The sequence below is a fragment of the Larimichthys crocea genome, chromosome XVI, assembly GCF_000972845.2.
Source record: "Larimichthys crocea isolate SSNF chromosome XVI, L_crocea_2.0, whole genome shotgun sequence".
Classification (NCBI taxonomy): Eukaryota; Metazoa; Chordata; class Actinopteri; family Sciaenidae; genus Larimichthys; species Larimichthys crocea.
In genome coordinates, this window is record NC_040026.1 from 9767766 (window position 1) to 9784335 (window position 16570).

At 41.4% G+C, this 16570-nt stretch overlaps 2 protein-coding genes across 5 annotated transcripts; one reads left to right on the plus strand and one right to left on the minus strand.

Moving 5' to 3' along the window:
• The first annotated feature begins 213 nt into the window (after positions 1-213).
• LOC109139195 (epidermal growth factor receptor kinase substrate 8-like protein 1) lies at positions 214-10499 on the plus strand. 2 transcript variants are annotated; one of them, XM_019261874.2, is made up of 19 exons: positions 214-329; positions 1474-1527; positions 1620-1778; positions 1867-2016; positions 2136-2218; positions 3371-3486; positions 3712-3764; positions 3865-3994; positions 4116-4204; positions 4306-4380; positions 5422-5570; positions 6207-6351; positions 7024-7079; positions 7179-7287; positions 7419-7544; positions 7659-7809; positions 8161-8326; positions 8559-8691; positions 9343-10499. In XM_019261874.2, exons 2-19 carry the CDS (start codon positions 1498-1500, stop codon positions 9427-9429), a joined length of 2007 nt encoding a protein of 668 aa, XP_019117419.2. In that variant the 5' UTR covers positions 214-329; positions 1474-1497; the 3' UTR covers positions 9430-10499. The 2 variants fall into 2 exon arrangements, with proteins under 2 accessions (XP_019117419.2, XP_019117427.2); XM_019261882.2 differs by having other exon boundaries at positions 1479-1527.
• On the minus strand, positions 9897-16551 carry luc7l (LUC7-like (S. cerevisiae)). Of its 3 annotated transcripts, XM_027289119.1 has the most exons (12): positions 16493-16515; positions 16312-16398; positions 14885-14955; positions 13654-13748; positions 13371-13469; positions 12684-12794; positions 12418-12561; positions 12157-12333; positions 11923-12011; positions 11794-11823; positions 11530-11691; positions 9897-11146 (listed from the first exon to the last, which is right to left on the minus strand). In XM_027289119.1, the coding sequence occupies exons 5-12, from the start codon at positions 13464-13466 to the stop codon at positions 11026-11028; spliced, it is 930 nt and encodes a 309-aa protein (XP_027144920.1). In that variant the 5' UTR covers positions 13467-13469; positions 13654-13748; positions 14885-14955; positions 16312-16398; positions 16493-16515; the 3' UTR covers positions 9897-11025. The 3 variants fall into 3 exon arrangements, with proteins under 3 accessions (XP_027144920.1, XP_019117460.1, XP_027144919.1); XM_019261915.2 differs by lacking the exon at positions 14885-14955 and having other exon boundaries at positions 16493-16551; XM_027289118.1 differs by lacking the exons at positions 16312-16398; positions 16493-16515 and adding an exon at positions 14487-14570 and having other exon boundaries at positions 14885-15370.
• Between the last annotated feature and the right edge of the window lie 19 nt (positions 16552-16570).

Consider the following 16570-nt stretch of genomic DNA (forward strand, 5'->3'; position numbering starts at 1 on the left):
AGTCCCCAAATTCAAATAGTAAATGCATAGACATTACCTCAGTATTGCAAACTCTAGCTACACTCCTGCATAACTTTTCCAAATGTTATCCAACAGGTGAGAAACTGAGTAAATATTTTTATCTCTAAGGTGAGGTGATAGACTGGGTGGGGCTGCAACAAGGTGACACACCTCTGCTCTGTAAAAGCTTTCAATACCACCGAAAGTATAGAAGGTGGAGTGAGATACCTGAGGTACGCTGAGACACAGGACAGGTTTCACTGCCCGTGTACACACACATACACAGCTGTAAACATCAGGAATAAAGTGTTGGAAGCCGATTAACCTTGGTAAGTTGATCAAACATCCATTTCCAATCATCAGGCTGTGGTAGTCAGAAGTTGTAACATTTAAGATGACTTAATTCTTGAATGAACGTGGACTTGTACAGTAAACATGAACCAGAAACGTCACTGTGAAGTGAAGTTTTGTCACATGTTTGATTTCTTTCTGTTACTCGGGATGTGTAGTCACTTGTTAAGCTACTTACAAAAACACATAGCTACAGGTAATTTAATATTTCTTGTCAGTTTAATGGACTTTCAAACCAATTATGTTAGTTTACTGCAATCAGAAACATCCTGTACACTTAACTCAATCATGTCATGTCTCTACTGCACCATATTTTTAGTATTTTGACCTAACTTATGACCTTTTTCCTCTTAAAATATGTTGTAGTATTGATATGAACTATGGGATGTGTATACAGTGCATTATAACACCATACTTTGGATGGGTGATACTTTGGGCATTAACAGGGTGCTAAGATTGATTTCTAATCAGTTTTACTTGTACAAACACGTTAACTCTCTGTATGAGGATCCAGGAATTCAGTCAAGATCTTAAAATATATTTTAGGTTTTGCACTTAAGAATAGTGTGGACAAATCACTGCTTTTATTTTGAAATACTATATCATATATGTGTTTGATATCAGTTTGACTGTATGAAATTAAGATGGAAATAAATTTGTAAAATAAAATAAGTGATACTGGATGTCCATTTCCTTGATGCCAGTGATCCCAGTAGTAATGGTCACTGAGGAGCCGAGAAATTGACTGGTGAGATAGACACTGTATGGTCGTCAGACTGGTTGGGCGGCTCGCACGCACACACACACGCACACACACACACACATAGATAACGTAATTCCAAGTTACTGAAGCAGAGAGGCACAGGCTGACGTAAACTCAAACAGAGGATGGGAAAATTTAAATGAGGGTGTTGTTTTTGCAGGTCATAAGTTAGACATGTTAGTTTAGAACTTGTTAGTTTAAAAGCCAGCTACAAGCCAACTTGTGGCCGGCTTTTAAAACACCAGCAGCACCTGAAGAAGTTTTTGTGTTTGTCCTTTGAATCCTGTATCATTCCACCTTAAGATGTTGTATGATCAATCAAAAAGTGCTGCTCTAACTTATACATGTTCTCACTCCAGGGCAGCTGACACAGTGGACCAAGGATGACAAACATCTCCCGATATCTTGTTAACGTAAGTCTTTTCTGCTACACGTCACACCTTTTTCATTTTAAAACGCATTCTGCCACACTTCCTCATCATTTTTTACATCTCTCTGTTTGCAGCACCTGCTGACATTCTCACTCCAGGACGGGGATGTGCAGAGTGTGGAGGAAGCCCAGTCACGTCTGTCAATCCTGGCTCACAACAAGAAACTGTGGAGTCAACAGATGTACCTGGATGTCAGCACAGAGGCCATTCATCTCAGAGACATACAGAGCCAGGTGAGAACAGATGCATGGAGGTCAACAGGGCCTGTAAGGTGTGAATGCATATTTGTGTATGACCTTCTTGTTTCATCCACTCATGCAGGATGAATTGGAGATCTACTCTTTCAAATCCATCTACCGCTGTGACGCCATCAACACAGACAAACACTTCCCATCCCTCCTCCTGCTGGTCTGCCAAAGTGCAGATCAGAAGAAGCCGGATATACACTTCTTTAACTGCGAGACTGTGAAGGTGAGTAATGACACTGGAGCGAGCTTCTCTGAGTCTGACTCAGAGTGTGTCAGTTCTGAATCGTCAGCCAGGGTTCAGGTTTTACAAGTGATGCCACTTTCAGATTCTCATTCTCACAGGCAGAGCAAATCTGTGACGACATCGCATACGCGGTTTCGGGTTCCTCCAACAGCAGAAGTAAAAAGCGCCCTGAAGCCCTAAGGTACAGTAAATGTCATGGTTACAAGCTCCAAGACAAATCTATGTCAATGAGTCTCTTGTCTCTTGTGAAGACTGATAATTTGATGTTTGTTCCATGAAATTTAAGTTTTGAAGTGCTCAATTTCTATGTCTTAATGTGTGTGTGTGTGTTTCCTTCTTATTGTATGGGAGAAGGTTGATGGACAGACAAATGGTAACAGAGACGCAGCCAAACAAAAAGAAAGACACAGGCCCATATCCTATTAAACTGTTTGCCTTTCTCCTTTTTTGGCTGCTATTATGTCTCATTTTCCACTGAATCAGAGCAGCCACCATCCACCTGTGTGTGAGATAGAGAGGGAGAGGGAGAGGGAGAGAGAGGGAGGGAAAGAGACAGAGAGGACAGTGTAAACAGCTGAGAGAGAGAGAGAGAGAGAAAGACTTGTTTTACCGGTTTCCACATAACTTAAGAAGGTGTGACAGAGATAACAAGGCCATTGTGACAGAAGGCAGAGAGAGAGAGAGAGCAGAGGAGGGACGACGGCGGTGTGCAGGCTCTGGGCCTGAACGGATTTACTTTGTTTGAAAGAAACTTCCCTTTAAAGGACGTGTGAAGGACAGACACATGTGGTAAGACAGAAAAGACAGACGGACAGACAGGTTTTGATTCAATAGAGCAAAGGTTTGAGTCATCACTCTGAGGCATTTGCATTTAGCTTGTGTGCATATGAGATTAAGCAAAGTTGGAAAGGTTTTCACCTGCAGTGATCCACGTCCTTGTGTTTTCCATTTAAAACCGTCCTGCTGATTTGTTTAAACGAAGAACTTCTATTGAAGCACAGTGTTGAGTGCGGCATAGGCTGTAGCCATGAGAAAGCACAGTCAGACTGTTTACTGTACTTTAGTGGAATAAGGGCTGCAGGATTAAATTTCAGGAGCATCACATTAAGTCTATTGATAGAGGACCGCGTTGTCTGGCTGGAACATGGATGTCCTCCTGTTGTAAGACTGCCTCCAGAATTAAAATGATGAGTGTGTGTACAATCAAAAGTGTTGATTATGAATGTGTGTTTGACTGAAGGGTGTTTCCTGTGATGCTGCCATCATCGATCTACATTACCTGTAGCAGGTTGTGAGAGAGTAGCATGGCTGAATGTCTCTTCTCCTTCTTCAGGCTTCCTTCTCACAGTGGAGGAGAGATGATCGACCCTTATGATATCCCGAGCCCCCCCATCCCACATGCTCCAAACCCCCCACCAGCCAACCCTCCACCTTACCCAGGACTCAGAGGTAAGAAAACACTTTTTCTCACATGAAATGCTGGAAAAGTATTTGACAAGAAGGTAAGAAGAAGGGAAAGAGAGACGTGAGAGGTATTCAGGAGCACAGAGATTGCTTTGTGTGTAAGGGGAGGGGGGGTAGGTTTTAAGGGTAAAGGGGGGCAGGAAATGCAGTTAAGACCAGGGCCATGAATGAAAATGGATGAACTAAATCCTCTCCTCTCTTCTGCAACAGTAAACGGGGTGAACGGGCCTGACATCTCTTTCCTGCGAGCAGAGAGAGAAGTGGTACGCCTCCTTATCATCTTTTTTTTTTGTTTTGTTTTTTGACTATGTTCAGTCACCTCATATCCGAGCGGCATAACAAAACTGGTTCTCTCTCCCTCAGGGGATCCTCAATCACTGTTTTGACGACATTGAGAGCTTCATGGCCAAACTGCAGCAGACCGCAGAGGCCGCAACAGTGCTGAACCAGAGGAAGAAGAAGAAGAAGAAAAGTAAAAAGCAAAGTGCTGAAGGTAATCTCGGATATTTTTGCAGATGACATGCACATGAACATCTCTTCAAGTTATGCCTCCTGATAACACAGTGGATGACCTATTTTCTTGTGCTTTTCTTGTCACCTTGTCTGAACAACAGAAGATTTACTCACCGCAAAAGCCCGCCCTCCACCAGAGGAGGAGTTCATCGACATCTTCCAGAAATTCAAATATTGCTTCAGCCTGCTGGTGTGTATTCAGTCAGATCACACTTCATTTGTTCATGTGATCTCCCTGTGAAACGCAGTTAATCTCCATATTTGTTTATTTGTTTATTTGTTTATTTACAGGCCCGTCTGAAATCAACCATCACCAATCCTTCATCACAAGAGCTTGTTCATCATGTATTCAAACCTTTGGATATGGTGAGTGAGTCATAGCTTCTCCACCTGTGGTGGTGGTAATGTCGTAAACCTCACCCTCATCTTTTATAGCAGCACAGATAAAAAGCCGGATCGGACATCACAAACGTCTTAAAATAAATCTCACGATGTCTCATCATTTAATACTGGAGCAGATGAACAGAAGATAAACCGCCATAGTAGTTAGTTTAAAATTGGTGTTATTTTAATTATTTACCTGAATGTAATGGTTCAAAACCAGGATTATAGGCGGCGTGTTTGCCCTGAGCTCAGCTGAGCATGTGTCATGTCAAAATAATGGAACGTCGTCAGCGAAGTTGAGTAATGTTGCCAGAAACTTTCAGTTCCACTCAGTATTTACACAAGGAAGGTCCCTCTCGCGTGTTAGCCTAACAGAAACCTGAATGCAGGCATGAGTTGCTGGTGAACATTTGGTTTAGATTTAAGCTGGACTCTCCTGTTATTAGAAATGCCACGTTGCTGTCCCCTGACCACTGCTTTGAATTACAGCGCTGACTTCCTTTAAAAACAAGAAAAAATGTAAAAAATGTTAGATCTAATAACATTTATCTGCTTTACTTTCATCATTCATGGAGCTTTCAGATCCACAGGCCTTTTATTGAAGCCACAACAACAATGCAGCCTCACTTGCGTCATTGCATGCTGGTCTACGGCAACATATAAAAAGCATTTGATTTATTTCAAATAAAATGTGAAGCATCAGGATTGGAAATCAGGTGTGTTTTGTTTGATGCCTGAACTCTCCTATTCAGGCCGTCATCGAGAGAATGAAAGGGTGTAATGGGTGTGTTTGATTTGTGTATACTGGCACACCTGAATGGAAACACACAACTCTGTCGTGTGTTTAGTTGCATCCATTAGGTTTTTTTTTTGTGTATGTTTGTCAGAGCTTTAACTATGCGAGAACCAACCAACTTCACTTTTTCCTAACACACCAGTGATTGTAATACTTTGAGTATTAGACCTGCGCTTCAGACTTTGAGAACGGACAGTGTTCTTTTAATCTTATCTGTGTGTGTACAGATGGTGAAAACAACAGGGGGACCAGCTCTGGGAGCGTCGGTGTCCAGCCCCGCCCTGACAAACTCTGCCGTCACCCTGCTACAAGATAACCTGAATGAGGAAGAGAAGCAGCTGTGGACGTCTTTGGGTCCAAACTGGACACTCCCACGGTCAGTACCAACACCCACTGGGTCAGAGAGTATAACTGGTATTTGAAATACATTTTGTCAAGAATAATGGTCCAATTTTACTTTAATTTGCCTTCAATTGATATAATTTACAATACTTGTGTCTTGGGAAAAATCATTTCATGCTGTAATTAACATGCTTTTTCTAATTAGATTAATTTTTTTCTCAAGTAAATCAAGCTGTATGTTATCAAATTTTACATTTCTCATGAGGAGATTCTTCACAGCTCTTGAAAAATCAAAGCATAAAACTGACAGTGAAATTTTATTTATTATCTTCTTTAAAGATCCGTTCAGTTATCTGCAGTTTTAATTTAATGGGCCAATTATAGTATAACAAGTCTTTCCACCCAGCCACCGATATATTTCTGGTGGCCACATTCAACACATATTTTAGAGAGATTTCTCAGGCATGAAAATGATCCAATTTGAATGTATTTATCATTGCCACAAAATGATGGCTGCTGGCAGCTTCAAAAACCAAAATGTGAGCTTTTTTATTATCTTCTGGATGGATGTTTTACAATCATCATAGTTTTGGTCACTGTGATGTAAAAAAATCCAAGTTCAGCAAAGACTAATGTACGTGACTCGTTGTACTCTCTCACTCTGTCTCAGCTCTCAGCTCAGAGGGCCTGTAGCGCCGTACACCCCTGTGTTCCTGGATGGTTGGAAGCCGGAGGCCTTGAGGGCAGACGGGCAGGTTTGGGAGGATCCGGTTGAGTCACAGCACAAACATGAGGACCTCCGAGTAAAACAAGAGGTATGGAATACCTGAGTGTGCGATATGGGTTAGACGCCTGCTCCATTGTGTGTCAGAAAAGAGGAGCAGTCAAAATATGTGTGTAAAAGTACAACACAGGTTGAAAAGGCACACAATATAATACATAAATATCAAGAAGAAGTGCTTAAAACTCCCCAGTGAGGGACATAAATATCAAGAAGAAGTGCTTAAAACTCCCCAGTGAGGGATGTGTTTGCACTAAAATGGCCTTGTATTTGCAAGAAATGTTCCTCTCACTAGGTGGCTATTTATAGAATTTAACATTTAGCAACAGACATTTTGGACTTGAGCCATATTTGTATTATTTTTCTAAACATGTTTGCTGCCCATGAACTATTTTAAGCAGTGCCTTTTCAGCTGTTTGTTTTTTTTTTTAACGTTCCTATTGGTGAAGTTAAGTTAATTGTGTTCCGTTCTCCAGTTGCTGCATGAAATAAATGTTTTGCTGATCAATGCATGCACAATTCAAGCATCAAACAAGGAGAATATTCTGGCCAGTTAATCTTATGAAAGATCACTCATAAAAGAGGAAACTGTCAGAGCTTCTCTTGTGTTCCGTATGGTGACCTTTAACCAGCCCTATCTGCTTGTTCATAACTGTGTGTCTGTGTGCTGTAGAGTCATGAATGTCCATCTCATTTCCACCCACAGCAGCACCAACCCCCTCAGCCAGTCGCAGTCCCAGACCCGCGTGTCAACGATGAAATGTAACGATGAGACGCCATCCTTTAACAAGTAGATCAGTCAAGCTTCCACAAATAGCTCAGGCTGTATGATTGAGAGTGTCTGTGTCATTTTCCTTTCAGAGATGGCAGCACACTCTCACCGGAGCCTGAGAGACTGTACAGTTGCACCTATGACTTCATAGCGAGGAACAGCAGTGAGCTTTCAGTGCAGCAGGGGGAGACACTCGAGGTAATGGAGCCAATTCATGTAAAATCACACAGCAAAATATGCTCATGGTGCATTCAGGAACCCTTTTAAAGCTTGGAGTGAAACAGTGGGTTTGACTTGATATGAACAATGATGTCTCCTCCGTCTGACAGGTGGTTGAATCATCCAAGCGCTGGTGGAAGTGCCGAAATCGCTTCAACCAGATCGGATTTGTTCCCTTCAACATCCTGGAACCCATGGCTCACATAGACAGCCCCGTCTCCACCAAACCCCCCAGTGTAAGGCACAAAAACACACACACACATCACATGTACACATCTGAGCAAGCAGACACGTCTGCTCTCACCTGTACATACCTCAGAGTGAATTCCACTGTTATTTTCTCCCTGCAGGCTCCAGCACCACCACCACTCGCCAAGACTTTCTCCGTAGTCCCACCCAGCCCTCCTGCTCCACCCCAGGCACCCTCTCACTTGCAACGCCCACTTACCTTACCGGCATACAGCCAACATATACCAGCTGCAGAGGACACAGATAATAAAGGTACCAAACCATGTGTGTTGGTGTAGGAGGTTTGAGGTTTTAATATAGTGAGGTACAATGTCCATAACTGTTTTTGACAGGAAAATAATGGATGGATAGAAGTGAAGACCGAGCTGAGTACTGCTTGAGTACTAAAAGTACACATAATTGTACACAAAGTTTGTCTTTAAAGGAATATTGTTAAAAGGGAACGGTTTAACAAGACAGAGATTGAGTCAGACTAGACAAAAAAGTTCATTATGGCTGTCATGGGAATAAAATCATTGTGTTCAGCTCTTTTCTTCTGAGTCATGTAGCTGCATTATCTTTGGCCACAAAAGGATCAAATATCCACATTCTTCACATCCACAGTCATGTTGGTGAACGACGAACTCCTCCAGAGGCTGACCAATGGAAAGGCCAGTCTGAACAAACCTCTGGTCATCCCTCGTGCCTCAGAGACCTCCGTTCCTCTCGATTACCACTCTCCCCCAGAGGAGGTAACCGAGTGGCTCCAAGGGAAGGGCTTCAGTGAACCGTGAGTAATCACAACTACTGACGACAGACCTGTTTACGTGGGAGTGCTACTATTTATTTGTCAGAAGGTCAGCATTAAGGGACTTCCCTCCTTTGACACTGATAGCTTAAAAGGAAATGATGACTTCCTGTATCAAGGTATTCTGGTTACAGTAAGATATTATCATGATACAAAGGGAGGGGAAAGCATTCAGTGAAGCAGTAAAGGAGAGTTTGTGCCTTTTGTCCCTCAGGACGGTGACATGTCTGGGAGTGCTGACGGGCGCCCAGCTCTTCTCCCTCAACAAGGAGGAGCTACGAGCTGTGATTCCAGACGAGGGCGCCAGAGTGTACAGCCAGCTCACTGTGCAGAAGGCACTGTTAGAGGTGAGTTAAAGGAAGATGACGGCTACTTATTATTTCCCTGTGTTCAAAAATCTAAGTTTATCAATGCCAACAACCGGTGATTAAGGAGATCAATAACTGAGAGTGTGCAGAGAGAGGAAAGGAAACCTGTAGAACAACTTTTTAAAGCAAGCACAGACAAAATCACGAGTGTAAATCTGTGTATTAAGTTTGCAAAACTTGAATATAAGATTTTTATTTTATTTTATATAAACAACAGCCGTTACACAGTTACAAATGTCAAACTTATTTTGCAAAATGCATCCAGGTTTCTTGGTTTTTAGATGTGTTTGTTAGAAAATGAACTGGCTGAGAAGTGATTCTTCATTCATTTCATTACATTTTTTTCTGTAAATGCAAACCGGTGACTGGAAAACAGCAGTCAACAATGGTCTGTAGCATTTATTGTACTTCTTAAATTATTCATTTATGCTGTGAGCATGATTGCATTGTGAACTACTTGCTTAATCTGCTTGCATGTTAAATTAATTAGCTGTGTCATAAAGGAAGAGGTCTCTAGTTAGTCCTGTACGCCACATAATCATCTTATTAAACTGCCAGATGAAACACGAAAATCCAAACTATGTAGATTCCCGTTAATACTAAATCCTAATTTACCTCTGCTCTCTACAGGATGCCCGAAGAGCCACAGAGTTGGAGGCAGTCATGGAGAAACAGAAAATGAAGGTTGACCTGAAACTGGAGAGCAGTACATTGTGAGCAGCGGGCGTCCACATCATGAAGAGTTTGAGCTGAAGGATTATGTTCTCCTGGCGGTGTCGTCGCTTAAGAGTGAATTCCTTGAATTATTGATTATATACACCAGAGAACAAACATGTGACAGTGACTTTGACCCTCCGACGTTGTGTGTCAGAACCACATGACACAATTACTTCATCTTAAAACCAAAGTATTTAGCAGCGAATCAGAAATTTGAGGTTTTAATTCAAACAGGCGCTGTTCAAATGACTTATGTTAACTTTAAAGTACACTATTTGTAATGTATGTTGTTGATTTTCATGTGAATAGTTTTTCTGTCTCATTTCTGTCTAGAAGGTAAGGACTAACTTAAATGAAATGTATTTATCTTTGTAAACTACTTGTCTAAATAATTAAAACCATGATCAACATGCAAAAAAAATGGCAGCAGACAAAAATTAAAATGGGATTTTTAATTTTTTTTTTAATTGAGACTTTAAAGAAAGATTTCCAGCAGAACATAAACAGATATGATTTCACACATGAGGTTAAAGCAATGCATCCATTAAAATCTGTTTGCAATTATAAATCTATTCACAAAGGAATTTGTCCAGATTGGGCCAAATGTTTATTATTATTTTTAAACTTTGACTTGAACCAATAAAAGGTATGTACAGTTATAGCACTGACTTTCAAATGTTATCATTTCTGAACCTACTGCTTCACATGCCAACACTAACTCTGAAATTGTCATTTTTTTATTTTAAATAAAAGAAATCAAGATAGAAACAAGATACTTCAAAACAGGCTTTTACTTATACTGGCCAAACTCTCAATCATATAGATTCCCTTCACTACCAACAACATGGGAAAAAAAAACTTGATTAGTTTAAAGAAGAAAAAAAAAGTGTACAACCGAACAGAGAAATAAGGTCGATACTAATACTTGCAACAATAAAACCTTTTGGTTTTGAATTGGGTTCCTAAAACTTAAACTGGGCTTTAGCAAACTAAATGTGGACAGACATCCAAGAACTGCACTCAACTCGACAACGTGTCGTTTACCAGGAGAAAAAGTGTTAACGGTGAGATTAAAAAAAACAAAAAAAAACATGATAGGACGAAGATTTTAAACCGTGACAATCAGTAGGCCCAAAAGATATTTACAGACAGATTCTGTATCAAAAGACCATCAGATAGTAATAATATATGTATCAGTTACTTTTTACGCAGTCCAGTAGACCATCAGTTTCTGTTGAAATCATTGCATTGTTTATAACAAGACATGAGATGTATCGGATACAAACATCCACCAAAATTACAGATGTGGGTATTACAATACACTCCACTACTGATCAATAACTAATCCCACCCCCCCAATCCAGTGCAATCCCCTCATATATCTGGATGCTAAAAAACTGAATCCATACAATATTTCAGGTACACTCTGGGTCGGCTGCATTAACTGTTAAAGCAAAGAAAGGAGGCAGTGGGAGAACAAACGGGTCAAGGCAAGGACTGTGTGTAACATTAGGTTATTATAAATGGACAGACAAGTGAGAGAGAGAGAGAGACAGGAGGAGGAGGTTGTGTGTCTTGATTGATGGAGTTTGGTCTTCAGAGGTCTCCCATGTCCCTGTCGTCTGCCCGGCGGGAGTCTGACCTGCCGTTCATGCCGTCTCTCCTGTCTCGCTCCCGTGACCTGTCTCTGGACGAGCGCTCCTGGTCCCTGGACGACCTGACAGAAGAGAGAAGTCGAAAAACCATGAGTGTAGTTTCCAAAAAAAAAAGGTCAGCCTGAAGGAGTTAAGAGATTTATGACCACATGATTGTAATATGCTGCTAATCAATGTGCTAAAGTCCTAAGAGATTACACTCCTGCAAATAACTTCCAAATTTCTGCCAAAATATAAACAGGACATGAAGTGCGTCACCATTTCTGTGATGTAATCAAATAGTTGAGACATGATTTCTTGGCTACAATCAAACCCCATTGCTTTTAGGTGTCTGCAGAGGCACGCCATGTCTGAAAAAGCTGCAGCCGTGAAAACCAAAACATGCATCCTGTGACAAACGTGTTGTGGAGCTTCTTTCTTGCGTGGGTGTGAATCGTGTATTTACTTGTGTCTGGAGCTCTGCTCGTGGCTGTGACGGTGTCCGCGGCTGCGAGAGCGGGATCGGCTGCGATGCCTCCTCCTCCTCTCCCTGGAACGTGAGCGCGAACGGCGCCTGTCTCGTGATGTGGAGCGCGAGCGTCTCCTTCTACGGTCACGAGAACGGGACCTGGTGAAAATAGAAGACGGCGCAACAGTTAGAATTTATCTCAGAGAGTTAGGAGATAATCAGAAGTGATTCAAATGTAGATAAGTCGGGCAAATGTCTTACCTTCTATGCTCTCTGCTCCGTGATCTGGTCCTATAAGATGAGTCAAAACAGTCAGTTTTAACACTAAACACTCACTCACTCAACAAATAAACCTCCATAAATGTCACTGGGATTGTAAATGTAACTCACCTTTTTCTCATCCTTTCCTCTTTCTCCCTCTCTTCTCGTCTCTTTAAGCGCTCCTGGTTTCTTTTCTCCTGCTTGTCAACCACAGTTTTCTGATCAAAACAAAAAACGCAGTATCCAGTTAGAGGTGAGACCATCTTTAACACATTATGACCCATTTTTTTTTGCTTTTCTATGTGAAATAATCAGCCTCATATCACGCCTAGATATACTTGAAGTTTACATGGTGGGACATACCTTTAGTTGATCCAATTTCTCTCTGATCTGAATGAAGCCCAGGTGAAGCTTTCCACCAAAATGGTCGGCCAAACGGCGGTCATTGTCATGGAGGCCAAGGTAAGCAGAGCACACCTCGCACACACGAAGCTTCTGCTGCTGGAAACTGGAGGCTGGCATGGAGTTCCTGTACTCTTCCTGAGGAGACGATAAAAGAAACGTTAATAAAAGGATGAAGATATGGAATTATAAATTTAAGAAAAGGGCACTATATCCCCTCACCTCAGCATCCTTCTTCCTGGTGCGGACCTTCTCCACCTCCTGCAGGACCTTCTGTGCCTCATCAACGTTGCCCTCGGCTCCGAGCTGCTCAGCCTTGGCCAGCAGCTTACCGATTTCCTCGTTCAGCTCATGAACCTTCTCTGCCTGCAACACACCACAAATAATTTACACCTGGCGTCAATCACAACACTTAAAGACTCTGTCCATATTAGTCAAAATGTGGATGTAATACATCAAAACGTTTGTTAAAATCTTTTGCCGCTCACCTTTGCTGCGACCTCAGCACTGATCTCTTCTTGGGTCTCGGCAAGGCGCTTCTTTGCTAGTTCTGTCCTCCGGTCACAGTCGGCAATGAACGACTCCAGGTGATCCACCGCCTTCATGAGAGGGAACATATGTTAACAGAGAAACACACTTGGTAGAGACACTGGGAACTTTCAGTGGGGTGACTTTTTAATAATCATCTGACAGAGTGATAGACATCAATTGCTCCCAATACAAGTTACGGAGGAGGCACTGTACTTTATAGTCAGCTCTGAATTTATATTGTCTACATCTGCTGATCCAAATCAAATCGAGCAAACACTGCTGTTACAGAGCACGTGGTGTCTACAACAATTGGTCCAAAACTGAGGTCTTTTTGTGCCTGCCAATCAGGCATACTGGTGAAAAGCACCATTGTACCATTATGGGGGATGAATCAGTCTCAAGCTGCTTCGTCACAAAAGCAGCAGAAACTGCTAAAAACAGCCAAATTGGCAAATAGAAAAGATTGGAAACAGTGCCGTCATTGTGGTAATTGTACTACTGTCACTTCCTTTTTACAACTTGACTTCAAAGCTAAAAGCAAAAGAAAGCATACATCTGTGATTTGTAAGGCCAGACATAACCCCACACCAACAGTTAATCATGTGACTGCACACCTGTGTCCTTCATAGTAGGACATTACTTACGTCAAGCTCGAAGAACAGATCTCTCTCCTTGGAGGCAATTTCATAATCTGCCCGAAGTGCGAGGTCATGGATCTTCGTGCACTCTCCCAGGTCCATGCGCTATCACCGAAACACAAGCAGACATGACTCAAACGGCACAAACACGACTATGAATGAATGATAAATGCTTTATTTTTACTTATAGGACATCATTTAGTTTCTTCTTTTCTGCATTTGACTGACATCCTGTCAAACAGACACTGGAATCATTTGGGTGGTCACACGTAAATTGAAGGCAACTTACCGTTCCAGACAGGATGTCATGTGGACAGCAGTTTAGAAGATGACTTTTGCAGACTCGCTCGTCAGTGAACTTGACCCTCTGTCGCGTCTCATCCCCTGAAACAGTCCAAGAAAACAACCAGTGAGAAAGACCTCACATATTTGTTAGCAGGGGCGAGGTATCCAGTGCTTTAATATACACATTACTGCAAATGCATTACAGTCATTGGGCAGATATGTGTCAGTATAACTGCATACAAGGATGTCGTGCCCACCTAAATGAGTCAAATCCAATTCCTAAATTTCTGACCAAAGTTTTGTATGTAACATATTTACCAGTAAAAGAGTAACTGTGCCTCTGCTAGACAATGTTTATCATCGATTTATGTGTCAAGATTAAAGAAGTAAACAATACGTGTGTGTGTGTGTATGTTACTTCCTCTTTCTCTTGGCGCTTACCTCACCCAAGCCTCAATAAAAAAATGTGCCGACGTTTGAGCCTCAACTCAGTTTAACTTGTGCTGAGGCTCAATGTCCACTCTGTAAATGTGGAGCATTTATAAGATCAGGCATATGGAGGCACAATACAAGTAAATTCAGTTAACTCGTGTGAACCAAGCTGCCTTTATGTTGCAGTGTTCATTACATTTTAATACACTTGACTATGCAGGAGAGGTTGCTATCAAGACTGATAAGAAATGTAAACATTTCAGACAAATGTTCCAGCCAAGCCTTTTTTTTTTTTTTTACAAATATGAAACATTGAAAAACAAATTTCAAAAACAAAAAATACAAAAGAAAACCAAGGAAAAAAATTTAGTTTATACACACTGCGATCTGCACCACATACTGTACCCTTCTGCATCTTCAAGACCTCAGCAGCAGAATTTTAAACCCGCTGTAGAAAAGTATAAATGGGAACAGTTTTCTTGCCCATACCTGTAGTAAGAAGTTGGGAGTCATACACAAGTCAGATTGTAAATGATGTGTGCAAAGTTTTTGTTTCGATGACTTGCTAAAATTGCCTTCTGAAAAAAAAAAGACAAGACGTCTAATGGAAAACTGCTCGTTTGGATTCAGCGCGACCAGACGTCTTAGCTCAAAGCTGCATAATACTACTCCAAATTGTAATTCTATTGCCACTGAAGATATACCCATTTGTGTGATTACAAAAAGGCTACAATAACTTCCGGAAGGCAAACAAATTGTTTGGATATTCATCATAACAGCTTTAAAAATTATGTGTGACTCACGGCTCGATGAACATGAGGCTTTTCTGCAACTCCTTTGCAGATTGATGTAGGCTGGCAAAGATACACTGAACCTTAATGAATAAAATAAAGGGGCCACAATTGTTCAGTTTGTATGCAACATATGTATGGGAAGAATTTGATATCAATCTCATCACACATACACCCACAAACTCACAACACAAATTCACTCTAACTGTACAGGGTCGAATTATCAACTTGGTATGATAGATAATCCACAGGGCTGTACTTCTATTCAATCAACTGTCAGGATGAACCTCTGATTTAGAAAAAAGGCAGGGCAGCAATAAGCTGTCACTTCCTGCTCGTGACAATCAGACTAGACAGCTGATTACCTTTTAATGTCTGTATCCACATGGCGTCAAAACTACCCAGAAAACAGTAGTTATATTTTCAAGTGTGGTGTGCGTTTATTGTTTAACAGATTTGTATTTGACACACACAATAGACTATTATTATTATTTATTTATTGAAATACCTGGTAGACAATTTGTTCTAAACTCAATTAAAGACACAAAGTACATTTTTAAAGGGATTTTCTACTTTACTCAACATTCATCAGGTTGATGAACTGATGAAAATTCTATATTTTTTATTAAATTCTTCATTTGAATAATTTAAAAAAAAAAAAACATGTGATACATAAAAAATAAGATGCACTCTTGTGAAATAAACCACCCAAGAGTATATAGAGGAATTACTCATATTAGGGTTGATCTAAAAGTGTACTTAGCAGCTTAAATTTTAGTCAGATGTCTTTAGTCAGGGTGTCTTCATTAAATATCCTGACAATCAGCTGGTGGAAGAGACTTTGAGAGGAGGACAGCTAGCAGCTAGACTAAAATACCTTCACTCCGGCCCATAGCACTCATTAAGGCTGAGAGCTCAAATATCAGGGAGTGATACTCAGGCTGTGAGGGCTAAACAGGGCTCAGGGGTAACAGCTTTTAGCAACACAGTTAGTCATTTATCGGTTAAATCGCCCCGTGCATTGAGCCTAACGTGGCAGGCCTGTATGTTGTTTAAAATGCACCGACCACGAGCAGCTGCTATGAATGTGACAGAGCAGCTTTACCGTAATCAACCGTGTCGTTTGATGCACGCAGCACAATAAACAGCCAAGTTAGCCGCGAGCTAGCGGAATCAGTTAAAAGGACGAAACTTTTTTCTTTTTTAAACTTGAAATTAACAACGAGCCCAGATGGATACAAACATTAAGTCCTAACGACATTCCGTAAAAAAATCTACTTGACTCTAGCGTTACTGTATTTATGTATTGTTTTAAACACAGCCCTCTGCGGCACATCCATTCATGCAGGTCTGTCCATCACACACCAACACAGCCAGCCTCAGCGGCGGCTCCATCTTGGCTAGCCAGCTAGCTCAGCTAGCACGCTACGGCAACTCACCATCCCTCGCCGTCCCCATGAGCTGGTCGAGCAAAGCTCTCATTTGAGCCTGGGCGGACATTGTTGCGGGATCTCCAATCGATAGCGCTGTATATATATAAAAAAAATAAGCAACTGAAAACAGTCCCTTTAGTGTTTATTTGTTAGGTTGTTTTGGTTTATTTATTCGTCCGGGCATCACCTCTCGCCGCTTTTCTCAGTTTCGTGGACGAGCCAGTTTCCGTTTTACACTGGGGGGGAAATGACGTCAGAGGGCCTG

What these genes read in the sequence shown, in the direction of transcription:
- luc7l (XM_019261915.2), bottom strand. Translation starts at nt 16,372, where the DNA reads ATGTCCGCCCAGGCTCAAATGAGAGCTTTGCTCGACCAGCTCATGGGG. An exon ending in ATGACATCCTGTCTGGAACG is followed by an intron (nt 13,470 to 13,653) that starts GTAAGTTGCCTT and finishes TTTCGGTGATAG; the next exon opens with CGCATGGACCTGGGAGAGTG. An exon ending in GAGCAGAGCTCCAGACACAA is followed by an intron (nt 11,147 to 11,529) that starts GTAAATACACGA and finishes CTCTTCTGTCAG; the next exon opens with GTCGTCCAGGGACCAGGAGC.
- LOC109139195 (XM_019261874.2), top strand. Translation starts at nt 1,498, where the DNA reads ATGACAAACATCTCCCGATATCTTGTTAAC. An exon ending in TTAACTGCGAGACTGTGAAG is followed by an intron (nt 2,017 to 2,135) that starts GTGAGTAATGAC and finishes TCATTCTCACAG; the next exon opens with GCAGAGCAAATCTGTGACGA. An exon ending in ACCTCCGAGTAAAACAAGAG is followed by an intron (nt 6,352 to 7,023) that starts GTATGGAATACC and finishes TTCCACCCACAG; the next exon opens with CAGCACCAACCCCCTCAGCC.